This window comes from Barbus barbus (genome assembly GCF_936440315.1).
Source record: "Barbus barbus genome assembly, chromosome: 8".
Taxonomy (NCBI): domain Eukaryota; kingdom Metazoa; phylum Chordata; class Actinopteri; order Cypriniformes; family Cyprinidae; genus Barbus; species Barbus barbus.
The window spans coordinates 19586520-19612477 of NC_136736.1; the positions used below are offsets into that span (position 1 = coordinate 19586520).

At 36.6% G+C, this 25958-nt stretch overlaps 1 protein-coding gene across 1 annotated transcript; it reads right to left on the reverse strand.

Moving 5' to 3' along the window:
- Positions 1-1911: 1911 nt before the first annotated feature.
- LOC306874262 (methylcytosine dioxygenase TET2-like) lies at positions 1912-25958 on the reverse strand. The gene is made up of 10 exons (XM_079424165.1): positions 25854-25958; positions 8661-11489; positions 8348-8438; positions 8179-8272; positions 7767-7975; positions 7323-7473; positions 7148-7237; positions 6774-6911; positions 6215-6569; positions 1912-6061 (listed from the first exon to the last, which is right to left on the reverse strand). Exons 2-10 carry the CDS (start codon positions 11443-11445, stop codon positions 4674-4676), a joined length of 5301 nt encoding a protein of 1766 aa, XP_079280291.1. The 5' UTR covers positions 11446-11489; positions 25854-25958; the 3' UTR covers positions 1912-4673.

The following is a 25958-nucleotide window of genomic DNA, read 5'->3' on the forward strand; positions in this document are numbered from 1 at the left end:
TAAATAATAATTTAGGATACAAATGATTGGTTATTGTCCAGCAGTGTACTCAATTAGTTATTTTCTTCTGTATGTCACTATTCCCTGTATGTAGATGTTTCAAACACTGCTTTATTTGCTATAGACAGAGGCAGAAGTGAATACACAGATGAGAGTGAATGAGGCAGAAAGTTTCAGTGAGGCTTCAGAGGTAAAGATTATTTACAGCATTGTCTATGATAAGATATTTCTTTTAACATAGACTAATCAGACTAATGTATAATAGAACAGAACAGAATAAAGTAGTATGTGAATGTGCAAGTATCCATTACTGTGTGCCATGTACTGTACATACAACACACACAAAATACAGTTTGAAATATGTAAACAATAGTACCCTTATAAGGACATCTTTGTAACTTATACTCAAAAAGGTACCAATATGTACCGTAATGTACAACTATGAAACTTTTTGGGGTAAATAAGGTACAAAGATGTGCTTTTAAGGGTACTGTCCGAGTGACAAGCTGTTGTATTTCTTTCTTTCTTTTTTTCTCTCTTTCTTTCCTTCTGTTTTATAATCATATATAATAATATAATCATAAAGCATATTAAGCAAAAAGGTATGATTAAAAATAAAACCTGTCAATTAGACAAGGGTTAATAAAAAAAAATAAAAATAAAAAAAAAACAGGTATAACACTATAGACATTCTGTCCCCCCCACTTTTGAAATGATGGCTACGCCCCTGGTGCAGACGCGATGTGGTGATATGAAGCCATTTGCGCATTTTGAGAGGGAAAGACAAGCTCGCGGAGAACTCATGCTGTTGGTAAAATTACGCCTCACAGAAAGTTTTCAAATTATTTTATAAGTTATTTCATAAAGAAATATGAATTGTACCTCACCTTCAGCATTATAATTATTTTACACGCGCCGGACAGAGTTAGACTGTGCCGCTGCATGTCGTCCCAAACCTCTGACGGAAGACAACTTGAGATCGGTTTACGAGAACAGCTTCTAATTCGCACAGAAGTACGGAGATAAAACAACGCACGTATCGATAACAGTATTGTTTGTCCTCAAACTTATCGGTAGTCCGGTATTGACCCAGTTACGCACTGGTCCAAAAAAATGCCGGTTCTCAGTTCCCATCGGTAAAAATCGCGTTCCGCGGGGCCCCAAGCAATTGCGTGGGTTGCGTGGTGCCTAAACACGCTACTGGCTACAATGTGCCGCGGCTCTGCAGCGCAGACCATGCACTCGCACGAGAGCGACCACGTCAAATTTTAACTCGCACACTCAAAAAAAGGGTCGCTAATGCAGTCTAGAGCCCTGGACAAGTTTAAGCTTAGGTGCAAGTTTAAGAAACCCTTTTGGTTTGTAATTACTGACATTAGGGGCCAATATAAATTGGGTATTAGGACAAGATGACCAAGAAATCAAACTCTGTAGCAAGAATGTAGTTCCATGCCTGATTTAAAAAAATAAACAATACTCTACTTCTTTCCTTGGAATGTGTACCATCAGAATCAACTAGTATACAGGAAATAAACTCGATCAATCTTTTTTTTTGTTTTCAATGGTAATGTATTTACAAAATAAAACGTTTTTAAATTGTAACTTTAATAAAAAATTAAAATAAAAAGCTTAATGACTTTATGCATTGAAAGAAGAATTGTGTTTTAAATGTATTCTAATTTAAATCTTATCAGTTATTGTAAAAAAAAAGTAAATAAATAAAAATCACACCCTTGGACTTCATTGTGTTAGTCTTTGTTAGTAATCAAAAATAATGAAATGCAAAAAATAATTAAATCAAATTGTTGTAAAGAAATAAAACATCAACGCTTCCAGAGGTCAAGTACTTTTGTAAGCACTGTTTGTAATTATACCATTTGCAAATTATAAATAAAACAATATTATATGTTTGGTTTATTTAATCATGAAAGGAGTCAAAATTATGAACATAAAGTTGCACAATTTACAGTAAATTCTTGAAATAAATATAATTTTTATTAAAAACAACCCACATTTCAGCAATATTAGGAATGATAACAAATCATAACAAACAGCTTTCAAATAAACTGCATTCAGTTCTTCAGTACATTACAATACTTACAGTATTCAAAGCCATTCTTAATTCAATGTTTTAAGCATTAGAAATTTGGGCAAAGGGAAAAGGGGAAGCATTACAAAAAGGCAGAAAATAGCACATTTAAACCTTTAGTGTCTAATGGCAAAATACCAACAGGTGTACATAAACAGCTAGCTTAATGTAAAAGTTGTGCACCCCAGTTCGTTAGTTGAAGTCAGAAAGTCAAGTAAAGTTAACTCCACTCAGAAACTCTCCGAAACATCTTCAAGTATGGCTATTCTTGTCACTCACTAAATTATAACCACCACTTTCTTTTGCTTCATACACAACCTGCTACTCAAGCTGGGTTCTGTACGTGGAAATTTAACAGCTAATTAAAACTACAAAATTGGAAGCTTCTTTCATAACTAGGCAGTACATCAAAGTGATTTCTAATAAAAATAAATAAATAAATTGTAAACTTTGCTGTTGTATTCAAAAAAAAAAAAAAAAAAATTAAGTGACTTGAATACCAACAAGACAAAGATTTTAGGGGGAAATCTATGATTATTATATGTGTGGAGTGATGGTACTTTTAACATGTTAAATTAAACTTTGTACACAACATGGACTTAGACTTCTGCAATGCAAGCATGTGGTATATACAATGTAGCAAAATCTATTTAATTTACAATAATCTACCTATTTTGAATTTACATACTTTTTTTGTATTATTTTTGAAAAAACAAATGAAGTGCTTTAATTTTTTATGTCAGAGTGGAATGAGTTGTATATAATTCATTACCAATTATTCATCACTTTTCTAATTTGATTCAGTGGACAGGGTTGTATAAGAGGCATTACCATGTTTAGTGGTTGTAAATACATTTAGCCTCAAACTGTACATATGCTAATGCATAACTAATGTGCACACAATAGTTTAACTGATTGGTCTTACCTTTCAGTAAAGAGCAAATGCATTGCTTTATATATGCTGTGACACTTTCCCTTTAATTAAATCAGTGCATGTTAAAATGTTCAAATTACTTATTGAAAAGATTATCTGAATTCTGCTTCAACAGTACACAAATTCAGATTCTTTTAGTTTTATAACAAAGTTAGATACGTGTGTAGTATATACAAGAAATTTAGATTGATTTAAAATGCAAAGGCTCAAACCTGATTTAGAGAAGACAACATGAACACAAGTGATGATTATGCACAGAAATGAGCTAAGATCCCTGATTTTGCAATTCCATTGAAACTTGAAGTTCAAGTAATACTTTCTAATAGATAAAGTGTGAAGAAAGTAAGAAATGAACTTCGCATCAATGATGGCCTTAAGGTCTGTGTTATATTTGCTACAATGTGTTTGGAAATAAAAGAACATAAACACCTTGGTATTATAATTCTATTGCCAAACTAGTTCTGAGGTATATGATAAGTAGGTTTTTCTACGTCATTCATAAGCCTTCTAAACGCCCTTAGAAATTCTCACATTATATGTATAGCAGGTCAAGTAGCACCATTTGAAATAAGATCAGTTCAAACCCAAAGTAATAGTACTCATCTTTACTAAACTATTATCTAAGCGTACATTCGAAAAAATAATAATAATAGTAATAATTTACTGTACAAATTTAAACTTTTTTTATACAGCTAAAGTTGCATTATGTAAGAACCGCCACAGCAAGCCAAGCCAGCTGCCTTTGAAACAGTGACATTGATGCAAAAGTAACCCTGTTATGTGTTCCTTGATACATGCTTTAATGACCTAATATTGACCATTATCTTTCTTGACTCCAAGTATCAGTATTCAGTGTTCTGAAATGTCACAGTTTTAGTGAATCAGAACATTACTCTTACAAAATTGACCCTCAATGGCTCACTATACAGTAAGTATAAAGGATTTCTGAAATTGTATAAGCACCAGAGAAATTCTTTAAAAGGCTGATACATGATGTTTGACTATCCACCATGGAGTTCATCATTAATGTTTTCCACATTGTGAAACTAAAATGGCTGCAGTGTAATGAATTGTCTTTCAAATTGGAGGGCATAAAGTAATACAGCCTCACTATTATTAAAAAGTGCTTCTAAAACACTAATTAAGCAAATTATTTCCTTAATTGCTCAATCAAAATAATTGTACTACTTCAAAATATTATACAAGGTGTTATGTTGTTAAAGAAAGGCATTTGAAAACATTTGCATTCAAAACACTCCCTAGCACCATACAAAAGTAATTAGCCACAAAAAGTCACCAGACATGACTATTTTTTTCCAGTAATATGTCCAGATTCGTTGGACTCTAAGCACCATGGATGAAGAACAGTGTGTTATCATAGAGTAATTAAATAATAAATAAATATTTCCAATTGATTATACAGTAAAGCTTGACTTCGTAAGAGCATGAAAAATCCCACTGATGATCTACCTTTCCATATAGTAGGATACTGAATCTATCTACTCTTAATAACGTCACACAAACTGAGCCAGCATTATGGGTTATTTGGCCAGTGACACAGAGGTCTGTAACACTATTGTAGCACCATTTAATTTACCTGATGCCACTCTTGCTCTTGTGTTTGTGAATGCTCTGGACCTATGGAGGTTTTCACAGGAATTGATTGTAAGGTCCAGTCACCTTGGTGAAGGCATAGGGAGATGTGCTTACATATGTATTGGTAGTGCAGGATGTTGACTGCTTATTAAGCATGAGAAGGAACTGCTTATATGGAGGCTCTGAAGGTTCAGAAGGTTCTGAATGTTCTCTTTTCACCTTCTTTCCACTGCTCTTGCTGGGTGTATTTTCAGTACCATGCTTCTCAGCATCCTCCTCTTTCTCTCGGGCCTTCTCTGCCATCTTGGCTTCCCACAGAGACAGTCCATGTTTTGCCTCATTCATGTTCTTGTGCTGGTAAAACACTAAAGAGATACGGGTGGGATGGTTGCGGTCAGGCTTCTTAAGTGGTGTAGTCGCATGGAGCTCCCGCTTAGCACACTCAATAATGATCGACCCATGACTAGGTGCCACTGCCACTCCTCCAATGTCAGGGTCAAGGAAGTTGTGCTCACTGTCAGACCACACATCCTCCTTTTCTTTTTGTTCTAAAGTCTGGGTAGGGGGTTCCTGTTTGACTATGGGGTTAAGGGCATTTTCACTGGAAATCCTCAAACCTGGAGGTTGGATTGGGTTGAAGCATTCAGTACCCAAAGGAGGACACACCTGAGAGATACCATTTGCTCCATGCATGTTTATCTCTAAACCTTTATTATTTTGCATACTTAAGGTATTTAGATTTGGGGGAAACATCTGAGGATTCTGTGACATATGAAGTTTGGGGTAAGCTTCAAACTGGCTGCTTTTGCTTATAGCTGCATAGTCCACATGTAGATGGGCCGAGGGAGGCCTGGAGAAAACATCAGGTGGCATATTAGGACCATAACCTGGGTAACTTCCCATGGCGTGCATGCCAGGTTTCATGTTACAGGTGCCATAACCATTGGCTGGCAAGCTAGGCTCTCCATAGTGTGGTGGGTAGTTTAACCCGTAATGTTGAGTTGCACTGTACTGCTGCTCAGAGTATAGTGAATTTCTCTGGGGATGATACATATCTGGATGCTTTAGATTGGAAGAGTAGTAAGGGTGATAGTTGTCCATGGGGAGTCCTCCATTACATTGGTAACCAGTGTAGAGAGGGTTGGGTGTAAGAGACCTGGGATATGGGGTGGGTGCATTAGACACATTAATGTAAGAGTTGGATGCATGTAAAGGAGATGGATAAGGACTGGCAGAAGATGGGGTTTGAGGATGTGGGGTTACTGATTTGGAGCTGTTTAAGAAGGTTCCTGATGCATTTGAGAATCTAGGGAATGGTGGGACAGTGTAAGAGGGGTTGGGATTAGGTTGCGCTCGCTGCTGCTGCTGCTGCTGAGGCTGATGGGCAGCATGAGCATGTGGGAGATGCCCAGAGTCCAGATTTGTTCTCACATTACCTGAGCCTGGAAGAAATAATTTGATTAGACCAAAATATAAACTTTCGGTTGTAATATTGATAAACACTTGGAATCTGCTCCATTACTATAATTAAATTCATCTTCCCCAAAAAAACTATATATAACTGAATAATGGTTTTTGAAGCTTTGCTTCAGTACCTGTTACAGTTGTGTTCTGGCCTGGGTTCTCATATGCGACCTGTTTCTGCTTCGCTTGCTGGGTGTTGTCAATTTTGGAGTTAGGTGTGTTGGGGTTGTTTGGTTTGTTAGCTGCAGCTCTCTTGGCATCCAGCTTCTTCTGCCGGCAAGACTTGGCAGGCTCTGGTAGCATACGCACCTGTCTACGAAAGGCACTGAGCACCTGTATAGCACCAGTCTTGGTCTTCTCCAGCTGAGCGTCAGCACTGCCAAACTCATCAGTGGATGAGGCCTTGTATAAGGGAAGCACATGTAGCTGCTCATCCTCAGGAATTTTTCCAATCTCACGATTGTCCTCCCGTGTTAGTGTGCAGACCTACAATAGGGGTAGAGAGGGAGGTTTGGAATTGTTTTATATTGTACACACTACTTTGTTTTAGCCACCTTTAGTTTTTCACCTGCAAGGAGAATACAGCAATGTGTAGATGATTTGTATTGGTTCGTAAAAAAAATGATTGTTTTAGTGAGTGCTTTTTATTAGTCTTATTATGGCCCTCTATCATAAGCATTTAATTCTTACCACAGTACTGCCCCCCTGCATGTTGTGAAGATCTCTGTGGGCATGGGCACAGAAGTCTAGACAGGCTGTTACTCCAGAAAATGGCCGCCCTTCTTTTAGACCCAGACGGCAATCGGGAGCTCTGTGTTCATGATCTACCTGTAAAATATAGGTAGATATAGAAATGTAAAATTTTAGAATTTAGAATTTCAAACTTAAAATTTAGTTCTAAAATTTTAATGACTTTTTTTAGACGCTCCACAGTACATACACTTTTGATATGACTTTCAAATATTACAACATCACTGCAGCTTATTATTCCACTTCCTCAAGAAATGTAAACATCATACATATACTTGATAGTGGTATAAGACCTGAAGCAGAGATATATATACCTGATTGGCGTATGCATCGGGCGCTATTTTTTTATACGTTGGGGCAATTAAAGTTGCAAGACCCTGGAGATTTTGTTCCAATTTCTCTTCCTGTAGGGGAATAAAAATATCTTTAATTTTATATGCCCTTAATTCATATATAATTCAGTTGTGTGTTTGTGTGTGAGCATCTCACCTCCTTGGGATCATCCCCAAGTAGTTTGAACTTTCGAGGGATTTTACTCCTAGCAAATTTGCAGCCATTATAGTACATACTCCATGAGCAACCAAAGGAGAAAGAAGCTCCACAGGCATCAGGTTCAAAACCCTGACATGCACATGTTCTCCTAAAGACAATAACAGAAATTACAGAATGTGACATTTGAAGATTAACATATTGTAAATATACCTTAGAGAACGTTTAGGATTTTATATTCTGTTGAAGCTATTAAATATACCGTAATCAGAAGCATAACTATACATTACTATTATGTTAAGCAGAAAGTGGTTAGATACATATGTAGCAATACAAAGACCTAAGGTTATCAATTTGGATTAATTGTGAATTGATAATAATGAGTTTTGGTTACTGAGTGTTCACTGTATTTGTGAGAAAGCAGTAATAAACATTTGTCCTTACTCCTCATTTAGAGCACATCTGCGGTTGGTTAGGGCACCATGCTTTGTTAGAGTGCCACTGAGTTCTGAGTAGAGACGGTCAGCCAGGTTGATTGGTATGCCTTCCCAAATTAGGATGACCACTACTATACAGGATGTCTCACATGAGTGACCAGCCCGCTCTCGTACCAAGACCAGGAGTTTCTCATCTACATTTGCCCTCCGTATTACCTACACAACATAGTGCACATGTAAACATATAATTAGAAAATATACAGGAATCAGTTTGAGACATCTGTTAAGTAACTGTGTTTTCCATAGGGGGCGCTGGTGATAAGAAAACCAACAAGCATGCTTTAATATTTAACAGACAAAGAGAGGCAATACATGTGCACACACAAAGAACACACAGGATGAAAATAAATTGTCTTTACCCATTTAGCAATGGGACAGCCCTGCCCACTCTTCCCTTCCTTTCCTGTATAAACAACTTTTTCAATCCTAATGGCGCTTCCAGTCAGTCCAGATCTGTCAAAATGAAAGGTAGTAATATAATATATGATATATTAGTTCATAATATCATTAGAGTTCATAATATCACACCTTTCCTCCATAATTTTGCGGATGCCTGCAACAGTTGGTGCTGATCCCAAGTGAGTATAATATGGGCCTTCATCCCTTTCACTGATTTGATCTGTGGATTAAAGAATAAGGGAAAGGTATTGTGTATTTTTAGTAGATGGTCATAAACAAAACTATGTTTAACTAATATGTGAAGATACAGCATTAAACTATTAACATGAAGTACAACTGAAGATGTTCTCTTAAGACATCTTAACAGGTGTGCAGTTCAAATATATAAAGAACACAAAATGTGTAAAAACTGGACTAAAAGTAGCTGTGTAAAACCTCTTACCAACACAATGGCATGATGAAATATCATACTGTGTCTTCAAAGGTGTATCTAGCAAGTTTTTTAATGGTGTATCAAGCATCTTCATGGGTGACTCCAGAAAGGTTTGTAACCCAGGTTCAATCTTTTTAGGTGGGGTGAAGTTTTGTAGTTTGCACTGTTCCTTGACATTCCCCTCAGCAGTGGTTGAGAGCACAGTCACAGCCCCAGCCATCTCTACCTTCACCTTATAAGGTGACTTGTTGACCAAAGACTTTCTTTCAAACACAGGTGAGAGCTGATATTGTTTTAACTGCTGCTCCATGGTAGCTAGAATACTCCTCTGCTGGTTTTGTTCACAGGACAAAGAAGGATGCTCCTGCTTTACTACGACTGGCATGACTTTGGTTTTGTCTTGAACTTGCTGTTTTACTTCTATGAGTGGAAGTTGAGCTGAGGTTTCTAAACCTGAGCAGTTTTCTCTTTTTATGGCCGGCATACTTGGCCTGATGTTGTTGGGGCCTTGCCGCTCCTGCCTCTGCAGAAGGTGCATTCGCAAGGCTGCGTGCCTCTGTAAATCTCCTTGAGCACCTTGGCTTGGGAGAAACTCTCTCTGGATTTGGCCAAAAGATTCTTGGAATTCAGCTTTGGTAAATGTTTGAACAGGTATCTGAAGACTATTAGAAACTTGTGACAGCTGTGATTGAGAAATCGGAGATTGAGGAAATTCCAAATGATTATGTACCCTTAGTTGGAGAGGTTGCTGGTAGATTTGATGTTGTTTACTGGTGTTCTGAGAGTACTGCATGTTCTGCTGGAGTTTTCTTTCTGTTAGAGCTTCGGCTTCTTTAGTCAAGAATTGTATATTTGACTTAGACAAGTCTGGAAATGTAGAGTTTTCTCCTGTAGTTGGACTAGACAGTGTTTGTGCTGGTGTTTCTGTACCTAGAGATAACTTCTGGGATTCTGAATGAAGGCAGCCCTCTGTTTTAAGCCTTTTCAAGAGTGGTGCATCTACCTGGATGTGGGAAACATCTTGTGATTGTGGAGCTGCTTGCATATTCTGTCTATCCTGAGGGAGCTGATGGGGAAATGTGCTGTTGTCATGCTGATGAGGCTCGGCAGGTGGTGGTTGAGAAAGGAAGCTCTGGGATTGTATCTGGTCTTGATCATTTTTGCACAATTGCTGGGATGTGTGTTTGTTAAATTGCATATTACTATGATCGTGCATACCAGAATTGTTCTGTTGACATTCAGGGACAGAATTGTGGGGGAACTTTGTAGGAGGTAGGGAGTTTTTGTAACTATCTTGTGCCTTATTTACATATGAGGGACAAATAGGATTACTGAAATTTTGAGACCGAAAGTTGTTTGAGGACATGGAATTTATACAATGACTTTGGCTCTGTGTTACTGTATCCTGCTGCATGTGGGTCTGTGGAAGGAAAAAATCCCACATCTGGGGGTGGTCGGTAGATAGCTGTGGTGCTGAAGCTGAGTTTAAATCTATCCATTTAATCTGGGATGAGTGATCTGTATTCTCTGATGTTGTCTTTTCCTGATCTGGTTTAGGCTTATTTTTCTGCTCACTGTGTTGATTGTGAGAAGCTGACGTACAGGCCTGGGAGGTCAACCTGCTGTCTACTATATGTGGCTCAAGAATCTGTTGCTGTGGCAAGGAAAAGTCTCTATTGTCGTGGAGGCTTTCATCGGTTGGTTGTTTCTGCAGCACCTTAATCTGTAGGTTCTGCTGACCTGTCTGAGTATTTTGTGATGGTGCTCCTACCATCACTGGGGGCAATATATAAGATTCACGTCTAAAATCTTGGTTGGACTTGCTTAAACAATCAGAGTCGTCCGTAAGGCCTTTTCTATCTTCTTGAATCTGTGAGCAACCATTGATGCCTGTCTGTGATGGCACATTGGACTCTGAAGCTTCCTGACTCAGCAATTGTGTTCCCATATCTGGCAGGTCAGAGAGCGGATAAGTAGGCTTCTTTTGCTCGGCTATAAAACTAGAGTATCCATTCACTGTGAATTCTGGATTGTAGCCATTGCTGCCTTGTACTTCTAGGGGTGCCTTGGCAAGTGGCTCGGAGGCAGATGTTTGGGGTGAAATAGGAAAACCTGAGGTTAATGAAGGTGAAGGAGTTTCCTGCTCCGGCAGGTTGCTGGTGACCTGATCTACTTGAGATGAGTTGGTTTGAGGTGCGATGGACACATGCTCTGGGTAATACTGAGACAAAGTTTTCTCTAAGAGGTCACCAGTTGTACCCTTTACTGAGGGTGAGCTTGTTGTAGCACCATTAGGCATTGGAACTGGCTTGTTCCTTGACAGTAAGAATAAATCGCCATTGGGAAAGTTACAGTTTCTTTTACTATGTTTTATCTCAAAATCCCCTGGCTTATTGTGCTTAGGGAATCCCTCTAAACGGTTCTCCATTCCTGCATCTCTATTATCCCAAAGCCTCAGATCCTCATTTCCATTCATCTCTGAATCAGTGCAGAGTTTTTTAGGCTGGTGAAAATCTAAAAATGTCTGTTCACTAAGAGCATGTTTCATCTCATGCATGCTTTGATCCAATATCCCCTGCATATTACCAGGCCCAGAACAATTCTCCTGTTGACTTTTCATTGGGTAAACTACTGTGTTGGGCTTGAAATGGCTCCAATTAGTGTCCCCATTGAACTGCTGAGACGGATCTCCATTCTGGCGCTTGGTGAGAAGAGGGTCTGTTTGCTGAGTGGCACTGATTTGTGAAAGTATCAGACTTTTTTCCGTCTCATGGCTGGTCTTTTCTGTTTCCATCTGGTCTGCTCAGGGTCCATTCATAAGGCTGCCCTCTCTGCGTCCTACATGGAAGAAATGGGAAATTACCGATAGTAAAAACACATCATTTTTGTTAGCATAATGTTCTGGGGTAGTGTGGGGTGCAGGCAAGTGATCTGGACTGTCAAAAAATGTAAGATAATCAAAACAGAAATTGCCTAAATAGGTGCTTAGAAAAGATATAACAAAATTCCAAATGTTGTTTCCCTCCTCAAGTCAGACTCTTCTGTGAAATATTAGCCCCTGTTTCAAAGCAGACATAATCACCAGAGTAGCTGAAAAAAAAAAAAAAAAAAGAAAGAAAATGTCATACTTTGCATTCTTTGCATTTTCTTGTACAGTAAAAGTTAACAGACTATAAGGGTTGTGCAGTGCAGATACCAATGGCTTCTTTTTTTCTTTTTGTTAAGATGATGCAACCAAATCTACAGAGACATACAGAAAGAACAGGGATGTAAGATATTTAATATGTAACAGATTCTTCATGGAATATCTTCCGTTGGTTTGAGTCCAGAATGGTAGGAGAAAAGGATGGTTAAAAACAGCTTAACTACTGATCTACTGGACCTTTAAAATAGTCTTTTTAAGCAACAGTGGGATCTTTTTAAGCAGGGGTTGGAAACCTGGCACCATTGGCATGTGGAGTGATAAGGGTAAAATAAATGCATTATAATATACATTTTGTTATATGTTTTATTATTTTTGTAAGAAAGGTGCAATGGCAAACTACAACCCGAATTCCGGAAATGTTGGGATGTTTTTTTCTTATTTCAATAAAATGAAAACTAAAAGACTTTCAAATCACATGAGCTAATATTTTATTCAAATATTGTTTACAAGAACCAAAACTGACTTGCTGAAATCAAAACGTGGACGGAAAAGGGAATCACCGTTAGCGCGAGTCTCGCTCGCCGTGAAGCAGGAGCGACCAGCCGGCAGAGGATTCTTCAAGGTCTTAAAGCCTTCATCGAGCGGCTACATTTGCAATTCAAACAGTAATTTGTCCAGAAAGAATGATTAATTATAAATTGTGCTAATATTAACAAAATTTACATTAAATTCAGATTGTGTAGTAAGCTAGCTAACGTTATCTTATTGCACTATCAAAAGTGCTTTGAGCTGATGTCAGTTTTAAATTTACAAGTAATCAGGACACGGCCTAACTGTTACACTTGGTGTCCTAAAAATACAATCAAGTCCAGGGATCAGTGTGGGAAATGGTAGTAGAAGGTAATTTATTATTTCAATATTATATATTAAATCTCATATAAATCTGCTGTGCTTGTTTCACATCGGACACAAATATGGCGGTGAACATAGCGGAAGTGACATCTTTGGTACCCATGGATAGGTCTCAAAAAGGTTGGCACGGGGGCAACAAAGGGCTGAAAAAGACAGAAATTTGGAAAAGATTCAACTGGGAGAACATCTAGAAATTAATTAATTAACATCAGGTCTGTAACATGATTAGCTATAAAAGGGATGTCTTAGGCAGAGTCTCTCAGAAGCAAAGATTGACAGAGGCTCTCCAATCCATGAAAGAGTGCGTAAAAAGATTGTGGAATACTTTAAAAACAATGTTCCTCAACGTCAAATTGCAAAGGCTTTGCAAATCTTATCATCTACAGTGCATAATATCATCAAAAGATACAGAGAAATCTTCGGGCCCTCAGACGACACTGCATCACTCATCTGCATTATTATGTCTTTGACATTACTAAATGGGCCCAGGAATAGTTCCAGAAACCACTGTCTGTAAACACAATCTGCCGTGCCATCTGCAGATGCCAACTAAAGCTCTATTATGCAAAAAGGAAGCCATATGTGCAGATGGTCCAGAAGTGCCTTCGTGTCCTGTGGGCCAAGACTCATTTAAAATGGACTGTTTCAAAGTGGAAAAGTGTTCTATGGTCAGATAAGTCCAAATTTGACATTCTTGTTGGAAATCACAGACGCAATGTCCTCCGGGCTAAAGAGGAGGGAGACCTTCCAGCGTGTCATCAGCGTTCAGTTCAAAAGCCAGCATCTCTGATGGTATGGGGGTGCATAAGTGCATACAGTATGGACAGCTTGCATGTTTTGGAAGGCACTATGAATGCTGAAAGGTAAATAAAGTATATTAAGTATATAAAGGTTTTAGAGCAACATATGCTCCCCAGGACGATGCAAAACCACATACTGCAGCTATTACAACAGCATGGCTTCGTAGTAGAAGAGTCCGGGTGCTGAATTGGCTTGCTTACAGTCCAGATCTTTCACCTATAGAGAAAATGTGGTGCATCATTTAACGAAAAATATGTCAAAGACGACCACAAACTCTTCAGCAGCTGGAAACCTATATCAGGCAAGAATGGGATCAAATTCCAAAAACTCATAACCTCGATGCCCAGAAGTCTTCAAACTGTTTTGAAAAGAAGAGGAGATTCTACACCATGGTAAACATGCCCCCGTCCCTTTGAGACCTGTAGCAGGCATCAAATTTGAAATGAGCTCATTTTGTGCATAAAATTGTAAAATTTCTCAGTTTAAACATTTGTTGTTATCTATGTTCTATTGTGAATAACATACTGGCTCGTGTGATTTGTAAGTCTTTTAGTTTTCATTTTATTCACATTTAAAAAATACGGGTTGTACCTCATTGTGACCCACCCTTATACTCACATAGGTTAGACTGGGTTTTTTATAAAATGTTTGTATTTAAACATTTAAAGAACTAGCATGGAAAATCATACATTGGAATATTCTATTATCAGTCTTATAAATAAAAAAAACAATATGTATTATTTGTCCATTATGTGAACACTTGATTTTTCAGAAATAATGTAATCTTCATCATTCAAAATTGGAAGGAATTGTAGTTGTGGCTACAATGTGGCTACCATGCTAGTAGAATAGCGTTTAACAAAATAACCAGGGCACTTGAACAAAAATCCTAACTTCAAATAGGACTAAGCTGTAACCTCAAAATGACGTTCTCTAATTTTCATCTCCCCGGTATATAGGGTAGTCAGTAAATCACGATTGATGTCTTTGGTATTTCTGATGTTGTTTATAAAATTGTTAATAATAATAATAATAATAAAACTTTTCTGTAACTTGGCCTGGGATATATATGAGTGGATATAATCCAATAATCCTAATAAAAGTTTGATCACATTTTAAAATTGCATCTATTATCATTTCTGGAAAGGGGAGATTGTGATTGGTTTGGAGCCTGCATGAGTGCTACATTAAATTTGAATATGGATCCATTCCAGAGCCATTTCAGGGTTTCCCAACAGCTGAGAAAGCCAAACAGCTTGACACAGAAGGATAAACCCACACTGAAAACAGCACAAAAAAAATAAAAAAATCTCTCTGAGCAGGAATGACAAAGCACGAGATCTCAGCTGAAAGCTGTCTATATATATCTTTCATACAATGGGTTTCCATTACCTGTGTCCATACATGTAATTAAAACAGCAAGATTAATGCCTTTTTTATTTTAAATAGGATATGTTTTTTTTAAGAACTTCTGTGGACAATCCTGTGCCTTAGCCTTACAGTCTCACATAACATAAAAACAAACTATTTAAATATTCCTTTATCTTAAACATCTTCTTTATCTTGTCTCTTGACAACTGGGAGTGGCTTTGAATTCAGTTTGTTGCCTGTCCTGTTTTTTGAGTTTCCTTCTTTTCAAATTCTCATTCTCTCTCTCTTTGTATATTTAAAATTATCTCTCAAAAACCCTCAACTATTGTGATCTCCCACTTTACTAATTGAATGTGTTCAACTGATCAGTGCTTTGCATTCTAAACCAATACACCAAAGCACACAGCTACTAAGGCAATGGTATTTATTGTTAAATGATTTAACCGTTCCTTAGCCTCAGGGTTGCTCTCTAAATATACAGGGAAGTGACATGTTCTGTGTCTTTCATGGTTCACACTCTAACAATGGTACTACGGACAAACAAGTGAATCGTTTTTTTGTTGTTGTTTGCTTAAAAAAATGTGAGGTTAGGTAAGAGTCAAATAAGTGTAAAATGTATGCTGTCCACATAATGTCATTGTTTCTATGTCATGATGAAAAACTCAAGTGCTTATTTTACTTTTTTAAACTTACTTTTACATTAGTTTTCAGTGTGAAACAGGCAATCAAATAAATAAATGAATATTTTTTTTTCTTTTGGTCTTAGGCATGCAAAATGTGTCATATTTGTTACACATCTGTGTAAATCAAAATCCATATTTGTTTGAATAATGTATGGAGTGTTTAAATATATATATATATATATATATATATCAAGAACAAACATTAAGTGCCGATTGCTCCTGCACAGTTCTGTTTTTTTTTTAAAAAGGAAACGGACAGGAATGAGGTAATTCTTTTAAAGTTACAAAGTTAAAAACAATTAATAGATGAATAGCCTAAGAACAAACCTTTTTCTTTTTCTTTTCTTTAGGTTTTAAAACAACTTGCTTTGCTACTCCAGTACTGACATAGATAACTTCATGTAGAATGTTGTTCATCTGAGCTTTAGTAAACATACTGCTGATAGGTGTTTGACTGCAGTTGTGCTTTTGAGTGAAACTTCATCCTCCCTTGGTTCCTCCCACTGTAATTTGATCATACAGCTCATGTGCAAGTGTGCTTTAAATGTCACGCATGCATGGCTGTAAAAGTGTCCTCCTCGCACTTCTCCTTTGAGCGTTAACCATACCTTATTTTCCCCTGACATACAGACAAGGAAACAAGCTCAGCAAGAATATCAGCTTTCACAGTCAACTTTTGTTGACATTTATTTACAATTTTGACTTGAACTTACCAACTTTGACTTGAAAACATATTTTCCAAGTTGCTATAAAGAGTAACAAAAGAAACCACAAGCCACTCAACATAATCTTTCCTTTTCAAGTGTTAAGCTGCCATTGGAATGTGTGTGTATGTGTGTCAAGAAAAAAACTGCACTCTCACTCCATTCAACACATCAGCACTATGACTCAGGAAACATTTCTAGCTTGGGCTCTGAACTCCACAGCATTTTATTTTCAATAAGAAGCAAGTAGACATAAGCATAAGAATGGAAACAAAGAGAAAAGAACCCCTTTGAAATGAACGGGTATTTATAGAGAGTCAGCATGTGTATGGGGGAAGGTATGAGACATGCCTCAGACTCAGAGTCTGTTTGGAAGAGCACTATGAGTTTTGTTTTATAATATTTTGATTGTATGTATCACATTTTGATTTTAGTCTTCTTAAAACAGAATAGATAAGACGACAAAATAGTAGAAGTTGTTGTTTGCTTTTAAAGTTGCTTCATTTTTCCTTGTCTGCACGCTTTGTTCATCCCCAATGACATTTCAAATCCTCTTTGTGGGAGAGGATTTGAATAGAGGTAGATTACTTCAAAAGCTGAGCAGATATACACTTCTGTTTGTAATTTCACCCACAGCTAGGTCCCCTCTGAAGAGTCAGGTCTGTGTCGGACCTGCCATTGTCCTTTGTTCCTAATAGAAGGCAGATGTGGCTCTGCTGTTTGCAATCGAGTCTTTGTGCTCACGTTCACTCAAAATGGCATTTGCATGACCTGCATTGATACAACCAATGATTATGTTGTGTTAGCTATCTAAAAAAATTAAGCCCAATAAGAAAGAAAATCTAACTGAAATGTTGTATAATCACATTGACATGACAGAATTTAGACTGAAAAATATGTTATAATGACTTACAATGTGTTCAGTTTCTATGGTGTGTTACTAGACTATTACAGATTAAGATAGATTATGTAGTAATCTATCTATCTATCTATCTATCTATCTATCTATCTATCTATCTATCTATCTATCTATCTATATCTATCTATCTATCTATCTATCTATCTATCTATCTATCTATCTATCTATCTATCTATCTATCTATCTATCTATCTATCTATCTATCTATCTATCTATCTGTGTATACACACACACACACACACACACACACACATATATATATATATATATATACATACATACATATGTGCGTGTGTGTGTATATGTTAGTATCAATGGTGCATTTAAGATTCCTGACCAAGCTGTAGTACTTAGTTGGTTATGATAATTAACTCAGCATAGGCTGTATAGCTAACATTATAACACAGCAGACTGAACCTGCTGACCCTTTGCTTCAGAGTCAAACACTGTCAGTAAACACAGTAAATACAACCATGGATTACTACAGTGCAATTTAATGTGTAATAACGCACATTGTCATACAACAACCTCCCTGTCCCAAAATCAACTTCCAATATACATTCCTCTCAACTTATTTCTGTCTCCATCTACAACTACCCCCTCCCGGTTTCTTTTTGTCTGCACCAGCCAATATATCTGACTAATTTGATGAACTGTGCTCAGGGCAAAGCAAATTTCTTTCAGAGAGCGAGGTAGCCATGGTGATCATTATATTGGTGCTGCATGGCCATCTGCTCTAAACATTAACTGAGCATGAATGACTCACACAGATAGAGAGGGACAGAGATAGAGAAAATGCAAAAGAGTGAACACATGTGCTGACCACATTGATTCTGGTGGAATCAGCTCTTTTATGGGTATGTGACAGAATTTTATTTTCTACCATGACATGAAAGCTGAGAACCAATAGACATCTCTTCACTTTGAATGTAACTCTCATATCTGGACAGGGGCTTTCAATTGCTGTAAAGAAAATAGGCTCAAAGTTACAAAACAAGGCTAAACAAAGTCAAGCTCAAGAATAAAAAAAGCTTCTTAATGTTATAGGTAAGATTTTTGAGCTTGCCATATGTGTCTGCACTCACTGATTAAAGATTTTGTTAATAAAATGAACCCCCTGTAAGTCCTGACACAGTTTCCCCTACACATTTTGGTGAAACACAGATTTATTGATGCTCATTGCAATACACAATGAATTTCATTTGGAAAAAGTCTAAAGTAAAACAAAATAGTTGGAACATTTGCTAAAGTGTAAATTAAAATATAGCATCCATTCAGCGTACACTCGCAGAACTAAACCTTAACACAAGTGTAACCTGTGGATGGGAGAATTTGAGCTAGATGCAGATGGGTTTCATCTTTTCTACAGCCTGAGCAACAAGGTTGCTGCAACCATCACCACAGATGAAGCTTATTGTTTCACCTGTTCTTTTCATGGCGTAAAGAATGAAATGATTACTGAGATAGATTCACTTTGGTAACTACTTCATCTTATTCGACTTATATTAAATATCATGCTTAATGAATTCCATGATACCCTTAACTGATCTTCTTCAAAAATAAACTGTGCCTGTTCACAGCATTGACACAAAACTTTGGCTCAGTGATGAAAAAAAAACTGATTCTAACTAATATATGGAAGACTATGTGCAGAAAATGGACATTAAATTCTATACAGTGAAGTAGATCGAAAGGGACTTTTTATGTACGTTTCCAGTAAAATACTACAGTTTCAGTTTTAAACTGAAAAAAAAGAACAGGTCGTCTTACAATTTACAATAAACTGACATTCTCAAAATTCTCAGGATAACACCTCACATTGTATTTTTTAAATGAAATAATTGTTTCTTTTTGTTTGTGTGTATGCAACCCGGTCTCATCCCAAGTCGTCACATATTGACGCTTTGGTTTTGGCGTCGCTTTTTGACGCTCAAGGTACCCCTTTAGCGTCACTTTTTGACGTGAAGGGAAGCGTAATTTTTCGGCGTCGATATGCTAACGCGCTATTGGGAATTTTATCGTCATAATAAGGTTGCCATTATTGCATATATGTAGAGGTGTGATTTTTGAATGTAAACAGTCAAAATAGTGACTTACCCAACCCCTGCCCCTAAACCTACCATCTGTGAAGAAAACGCAAGATATAGGAGGCAGATGCAAATACTGGCATAATTTATTTAAAAATGATTAATATACGCTAAGTGTTTCCTATTTAAAAAAATTACCTTCCCTTCACGTCGAAAAGTGACGCGAAAGGGGTACCTTGAGCGTCAAAAAGCGACGCAAAAACCAAGCGTCAATATGTGACGAGTTGGGATGAGACTGTGTTAGTGTATGACACTGTGCACCTATGAAGATTGTGGAAAAGCTACTTGCAATAAACTTTAATTCTTCATGTGGCTTTTTCTTTACCACCTGTGTTTTTAAGATGGTTGTCAGTATGTTATAAAGATAAAAACAGATTAAGTAATTAAAAAAAAAGAAAAACACAAAATTTTATTACCATATTTTTAGAGTAAATATCTGGCAACCACAGCTGTCAGTTTTCTACAGTAAATTTATAAAAGAAAAATATTGTTTTATTTCTTATTCGTAGGAAATTGGAAACCTGGAATCACTTGTGCTTTAGATGCTATACAGACTTTCTCAAAGAATTTCGGCCTAATCTTTTAATTACAGTGAGCTTTGATTGATGGCGATATTCATATTGAAGATGTCACAAGATAAACTAATTCTGATTGATATCAATTCGTCTGGGATCCTTAGAAATGTTAGGGAGCATTCTTAATAATCATACATGTTTTGTAATGCGCTGCATGAGATTTATCAACTATTCTGCCACAGGGTGATTATACCTCTGATTGCCTCATAAAAGTTACGCAAACTGTATTAAATCCACACCTAACAGGTTAATAGAATTGTTTCAACCACTAAAACAGTTTCTCTACCAACCCCATATCTGTCTTTGCTGCTTGGTGCATTTAAAAACTGTAAAGCTTGATGTTGTAAAGAACATAGATTTTCTATTTGCTTTGAGAACATAGCTTTTTCTATTGCTACATTCACTGGGAAAAAAAACTACCTCAGACTTCATTTAGTTCAACAGTCACACTTAGAATTAATGGAGCATAGATAGAAGACAACTAACTTGAAAATATTTTGAAATACTAGGAAAGAAAGTTTATCAAGTTATATTCCAGCATTGAAAGCTGCAAGGTCAGCATGTCTTAGCAGACTCTTAGCAAATAGTCACTGAGAATCACAGTTATCTGTTCACCACAGTGGCTATATTAATAAGGAACTGCGCGTTGGTGGACATTCAATTCCATTAATTCTATTATATTATTAAATTGATGGATTCTAGCATGCAGAGTCGGCGCAAAGTGTCCTATTAGACACCAGTGGAGCACTGCACTTATAAGGGTGTATGCTGTTACCCCATAGTATTTCTAATAGGGATCCCTTTATTGAGTTTATTAAGTTGTATTATTGCCTAATATAACTTGGGGGAAATCTATCCCATCGATACATGGCAGTATACAACATTCAGTAGAGAGGAGACAAAGAGTGATGTGGCCAATCTGTGTTGGGGATTAGTAGTCCATTATTGTTTGAGGTGTAAGATTTGACCTCTCAGATCAATCACTTTGTGTAAATAACAAGGTGTCAGAATTAACAAAATACTCAGTCTCAGGCCTCATGCACTTACTCCATTTTGGTGCTGTTATTACTAAATGTGCACTGGAAATGTGTTAATGTGCAATTTTTAGCTTTAAGATGTATTACTCTAAACCATTAAAATATTTCTATGTGTATCCTTAAATAGTCAGGGTATGTATGTTACCACATAAATCAGATTTTTTAGGTTACCTGATAAACATTTTGAGGCTTTAGCTTTTTGTTATAATGGGGATAACACTCAGTTCTCTATTTCCTCTACTCCAGAGGAAATCTCAGTCTTCCAAGTGGGTGGACTGCATTAAGGACATCAAAGACTGGATCTGAAAAACATTATTTGGCTAAATTCTATTAAAACTGAAATACCAATCATTGGATCAGACATTTCTAATAGTTGCTTGACTATAGTTTGTGTCTAGATGGTTTTACTGCTCTACAGTTAAGGACGTGGGAGTCATGTTGAATTTGTCATTTCAAAGTAGCATTCCAGTGTCTCTGGCACAGCATTCCTCCAAGATATATCACTAAGTTATGAAACATTCCTTCTATTCATGATTCAAAACGGTTTTATATTTAAAACATCTTTTTAACCGTATCTTCTTTTCACTGGTTACCTGTTCTGCATTAATTCTAAAATGTTTATATATTGTTCATTCAAATTGTTAACAAAGCAAATGATTTAGTTTCAGTATCTATGAACTTATTATCTCTCATGTCCTTTAAGGTTACAAAGCTCTGATATAGTGATGCCAAAAATGACAAAACTCACAAGAAGATTTTTTGCAGTCTCTAAGGCTTCAAATGTATCTACATAATAGAATAATAGCAAAACTGTTCAATGTATAAAGCTTTAACGGAATCATCTGAACCAAGGTAAGAATGTCACAATACCAGCGTTTTGGTGGTTCAGATTAAAAGTCTAGAGTGATGCTATGAGACTTGAAGATATTGCTAATGAATCCTGTTCTGCTTATTCCTAACAAGAATTCAACTGAATATTTAATCACAAATTCATAAATTAATAATGGAATTTTTTGTCATATGTATCTTGATTCATCCCAGTGTTCATTCCTCATCTTACCTTACCTTATAAATTTAAGTATTTTTTTCTTGCCATTGTCACCTTTGGATTGTTTAAGGCCTGAGAGCAAGGCATTATTCCTTCTAAATCCACAGCAGTATTATATACAGCTCTAAAAAAAAAAAAAAAAAAAATACATACATACAAACAATTATCATTATGCAACTTTCCTGGAAAAAGTTTCACCCAATACTTTTAATCTCCTGACAGAGCATGTATTTTACATTTCATGTTGGCTTGTAATATCTTCCCATTTATTTTTCACCAAACTTCAGAGACTGCTGATATAGCATTACTTTCTGCTGGGGAACATGCAATGCACAGACATGGTCTCTGACACAAAAACCACATGAAAAGTATTGGACCACTTTGAGACATCCTCTGTCTGACCCAAATTTCAGATCGACCCCTGTTCATCTTTAACCTCTTGAAATGTCATCCAAGTCTTATGGGTAGTTTACAGTCTTGAATGACATTGAGGTCCAGCTGTCTCTGTGGTAAATCTGCTGTCAACAAGGTGACTTTTAGCTTGCCAACCAGTGAATATACATGTGAATCTTACACCCCTCTCCCTTTCAATTATCAGCTTAATGAAAATATTATTATGAAGTATTTTATGAGAAGGATCCTTTTAGATTTCTTGACTCTGTGGCCTTGCACTGAGGCTGTTGGGCTTGTGAGCAGCCTGGTTGTGATTAGTCTGCTGGTATTGAATGTGTGCACCCCCACATACACACACAAAAGATTTCACAGACACATGCAACAGACCTCTTCTTGGTAGACTTATTTCTGAGCAATTCTTATATAAGCAAAATCCCCCTATAACCCCAAACTGACATCAACAGTTTTCGAAATTAGCACATGGCATATGATTCTTATATTAGCCTGACATACATATTTTTTCTAAATCTTTGATTGTGAGGGGAAACCCATCAAGCATTTCTGTTATGAACCACCATTCTACGCCTCTGCTGTAACCAACCAGATTTTCTCTGAATCCACACAGCTGGAACTGGAGAGAAAACCTATGAAAACCACATTTATAAGTGCATCATCACTTCGTTCACCTCAGAGGAAATTAACATGTGCTTTTCTCAGAAGTACAGTTTAATAAGTAATGAAAAATCTTTTATAGAGATCCACTGAGATTTACAAATATATTCAGCCAAGTCCTCAAACTACAGGACATTTTTAGTTTTCAGAGAACTGAAGGTGGCAGAAACTATGCAAGCCACGTGCCATGAGTTTAACTTAGCTAAAGTCTTTTGAATACAAATGTTCTGGAAAGGGTCTAAATTGGCGCAGTCAATGACCGTGTTTTCCAGTGACCTTCTTGGCTGGTGTAAGTACACTTCTCCATCTAACCCTGTGACTGGGTTGTGAGGTAGTGTTTGTAAACAGAGCGACCATGTGCGCTTACGCACGTGGAGTGTGCTCTTCAGTTCACGCCTGAGAATTAAACCTGCACAACAATACATATTCTAACACCCCAAAATTCTCTTCAAAAATGCAAACATCCAATGATTGTATTGAAGGATGAGACAAATATGTATATGGTGTCATATAAATCCCAGCAATCAGAGCTATTGTGACAATTTACACCAAAAATGCTTAAAATATTACTCAATCAAGTGCAGTACAAGCTATAAGCTTAACTAAGACAATTAATTACTATGCAGGCTGGAAAATGTTTTTGGCCAAGGGTTATGATTATTGATAAATAGTATATATGCCATTATTAATAAGCTCTAAAAATAAAAATATTGTAATTAAATAATATAAAATTCCCATATTTTCATTGCAAATAGAGGCAAAAGTTTGTCTTTTTAGAGAAACTGTCCAAAATTGTGATTTTTAAACGGACCCCTAGCAAAAATATGATGAGCACAAATCACAAGCAAAGCAAACTTGAAAGTGACAAAAATGGTGGGGAAAAAAGATGAAAAAAATCAACTTTCTGCTTTTCACTCATACATTCAACCAAACAAAACATTTTAGCATTTGTATTTTTGTTCTAAATAATAATTTGAGTTTACAACACACAAAGAGCCTTCTTATCGTGAAAGAAATCTATGTCATTGAACAGAAGTACATTATTGTTTTGCACCAAACACTCTTATCAGAGAAAAGGGTCTGCCTGTACTTTCAGTCCAGATAAGCTCCAGCTAATGCTGTATATTCTCACCAGTTAAAACCATACCATGGACACACAACCATTGCAATTGTATAAAAGCAAAAAAAGTTTAGTGACTGATGTATTGCTGTATCACCACTACTACAATTATCTGTTCTAAACATAAAGTTGGAGTGGAAGCTTATACAGTATCCAGATTCCTTCACTGTGGTTACATTAGCATTTGCACCACCTCTCTATCACGTTTATTGACAACACTCCATAAAGGATCCCCTTGTAGGCATGGGCTAACTTCCACACTTCACATCTAAACAGAATGTTGGAATACACAAGCTAAATACACAAAAAAGGGGACAGGACTTTTATATGTATTATTCCAGTAGCCAATTATGATGCAAATCCTAATAGGGCTGTTAAAATCAGTTAAGCAAAGGTAACATTTGCAATTCATTAGTGCAGATAAAAGAGTTGCTGCTGTAGCCTTTTGTAACTGTTTACTTGAGTTAATACATTTGATTGTTACTTCAAATTGTTACATCTGGAACATTCAGACTTATATTCAGACATATTTCCAGCTGAATATTGACTTTCTCAATACAATGGTAAATTTATTAAAACATTTGAAATTTTCTTTGCTCAGTCTTAATTTCCATAGCCTATAGCTAATGTCAGACATATGCAAATATATTCCAGGCCACTACAACACACCATGGACTGTGAGCTGTAAATAATTTGTTAATGGAATATAAATAAAATTCAGCATGGGCACTAAATTGTTCTCTATATGACTGAATGTTATACAGAGATACATTTAATTTTTGCTTCTAATGAAAATATTCACTGTGAGCATAAAATGTAGACATAAGCACAGTTAAGATGTTGTGTACAAATAAACAATGGAAATCATATTAATGTCAGACAAGGCAAAAATTCCACTCTCTGGTGGCCCTCAGCTAATGGTGCTATGGCGTTGGGTTTCAGTTCTTTTAAAGCTTCTGACCTTGTGGGCTTCCACCACTACGCTCTTCTGTTTTTGTTTGTTTGTTTTTTAATCCTCAGGACTGTGCCAGCCTTTGTGTCTGCTTGTCATTCACTGATAAATGCAATGAAAGCAAGGATCTTCACTATTCCTAGCCAAACACCTACATTCAATCAAAGCACATATCAAATAAAGGAAAAATGTCCCAAAAACTACTTTGTCATATTTAAAGTAAATAATATTTCTTGTCACATTTACATAAAAAATAATACATATATTTCTTTTAATAAATATTTTTTTCAGAAACCTAAAATGCCTCTTTCTTGGACATACAGATGTCTAGCTAGGTCGGTGGACATGGAAGAGATAAGATAATTTTGTTAGCAGTGTGACTGTTTAGTCTTTCTCTCAGCACAGGAGATGTATTGGGAAATAGTGCCTGAAGAAGAATTGGCCAACAGCCTCACAAAGATCACCATTTTTCAAAGCAGACGCATTCCTAAAGCTGTCCACTGCACAACATCTTAGATAAAAATGACTGATGAAGACAACTGAGATTTAAATGCTTGAAATACATCAAAACAAGCCATCAAAAAAAGGGACAGAGTGAGGGGAGGGAGAAAGAGAGAGAGAAAATGTCAGCCATGTTGGTGAAGCTTTATCTAATATCCTTTCATTCTTATGTCAGCTCATGGTTTTAAAAAGGACAGTACATTGCTAAAAAAGAGCTTGAAGACATTAAAGAGACCCTGGAGGCCAAAGGAAAAAGAGCAAGAACAGAAAAAACTCTCTCACCTTGTTTTAAGTCCTTCCACTTTGTAGAATTCCAACAAACCGTCTAGGTCTCCTCTTAAACAAATCCTAAAGGGCAGCCATCTTGATTCCTTCTGTTCCGTCTAT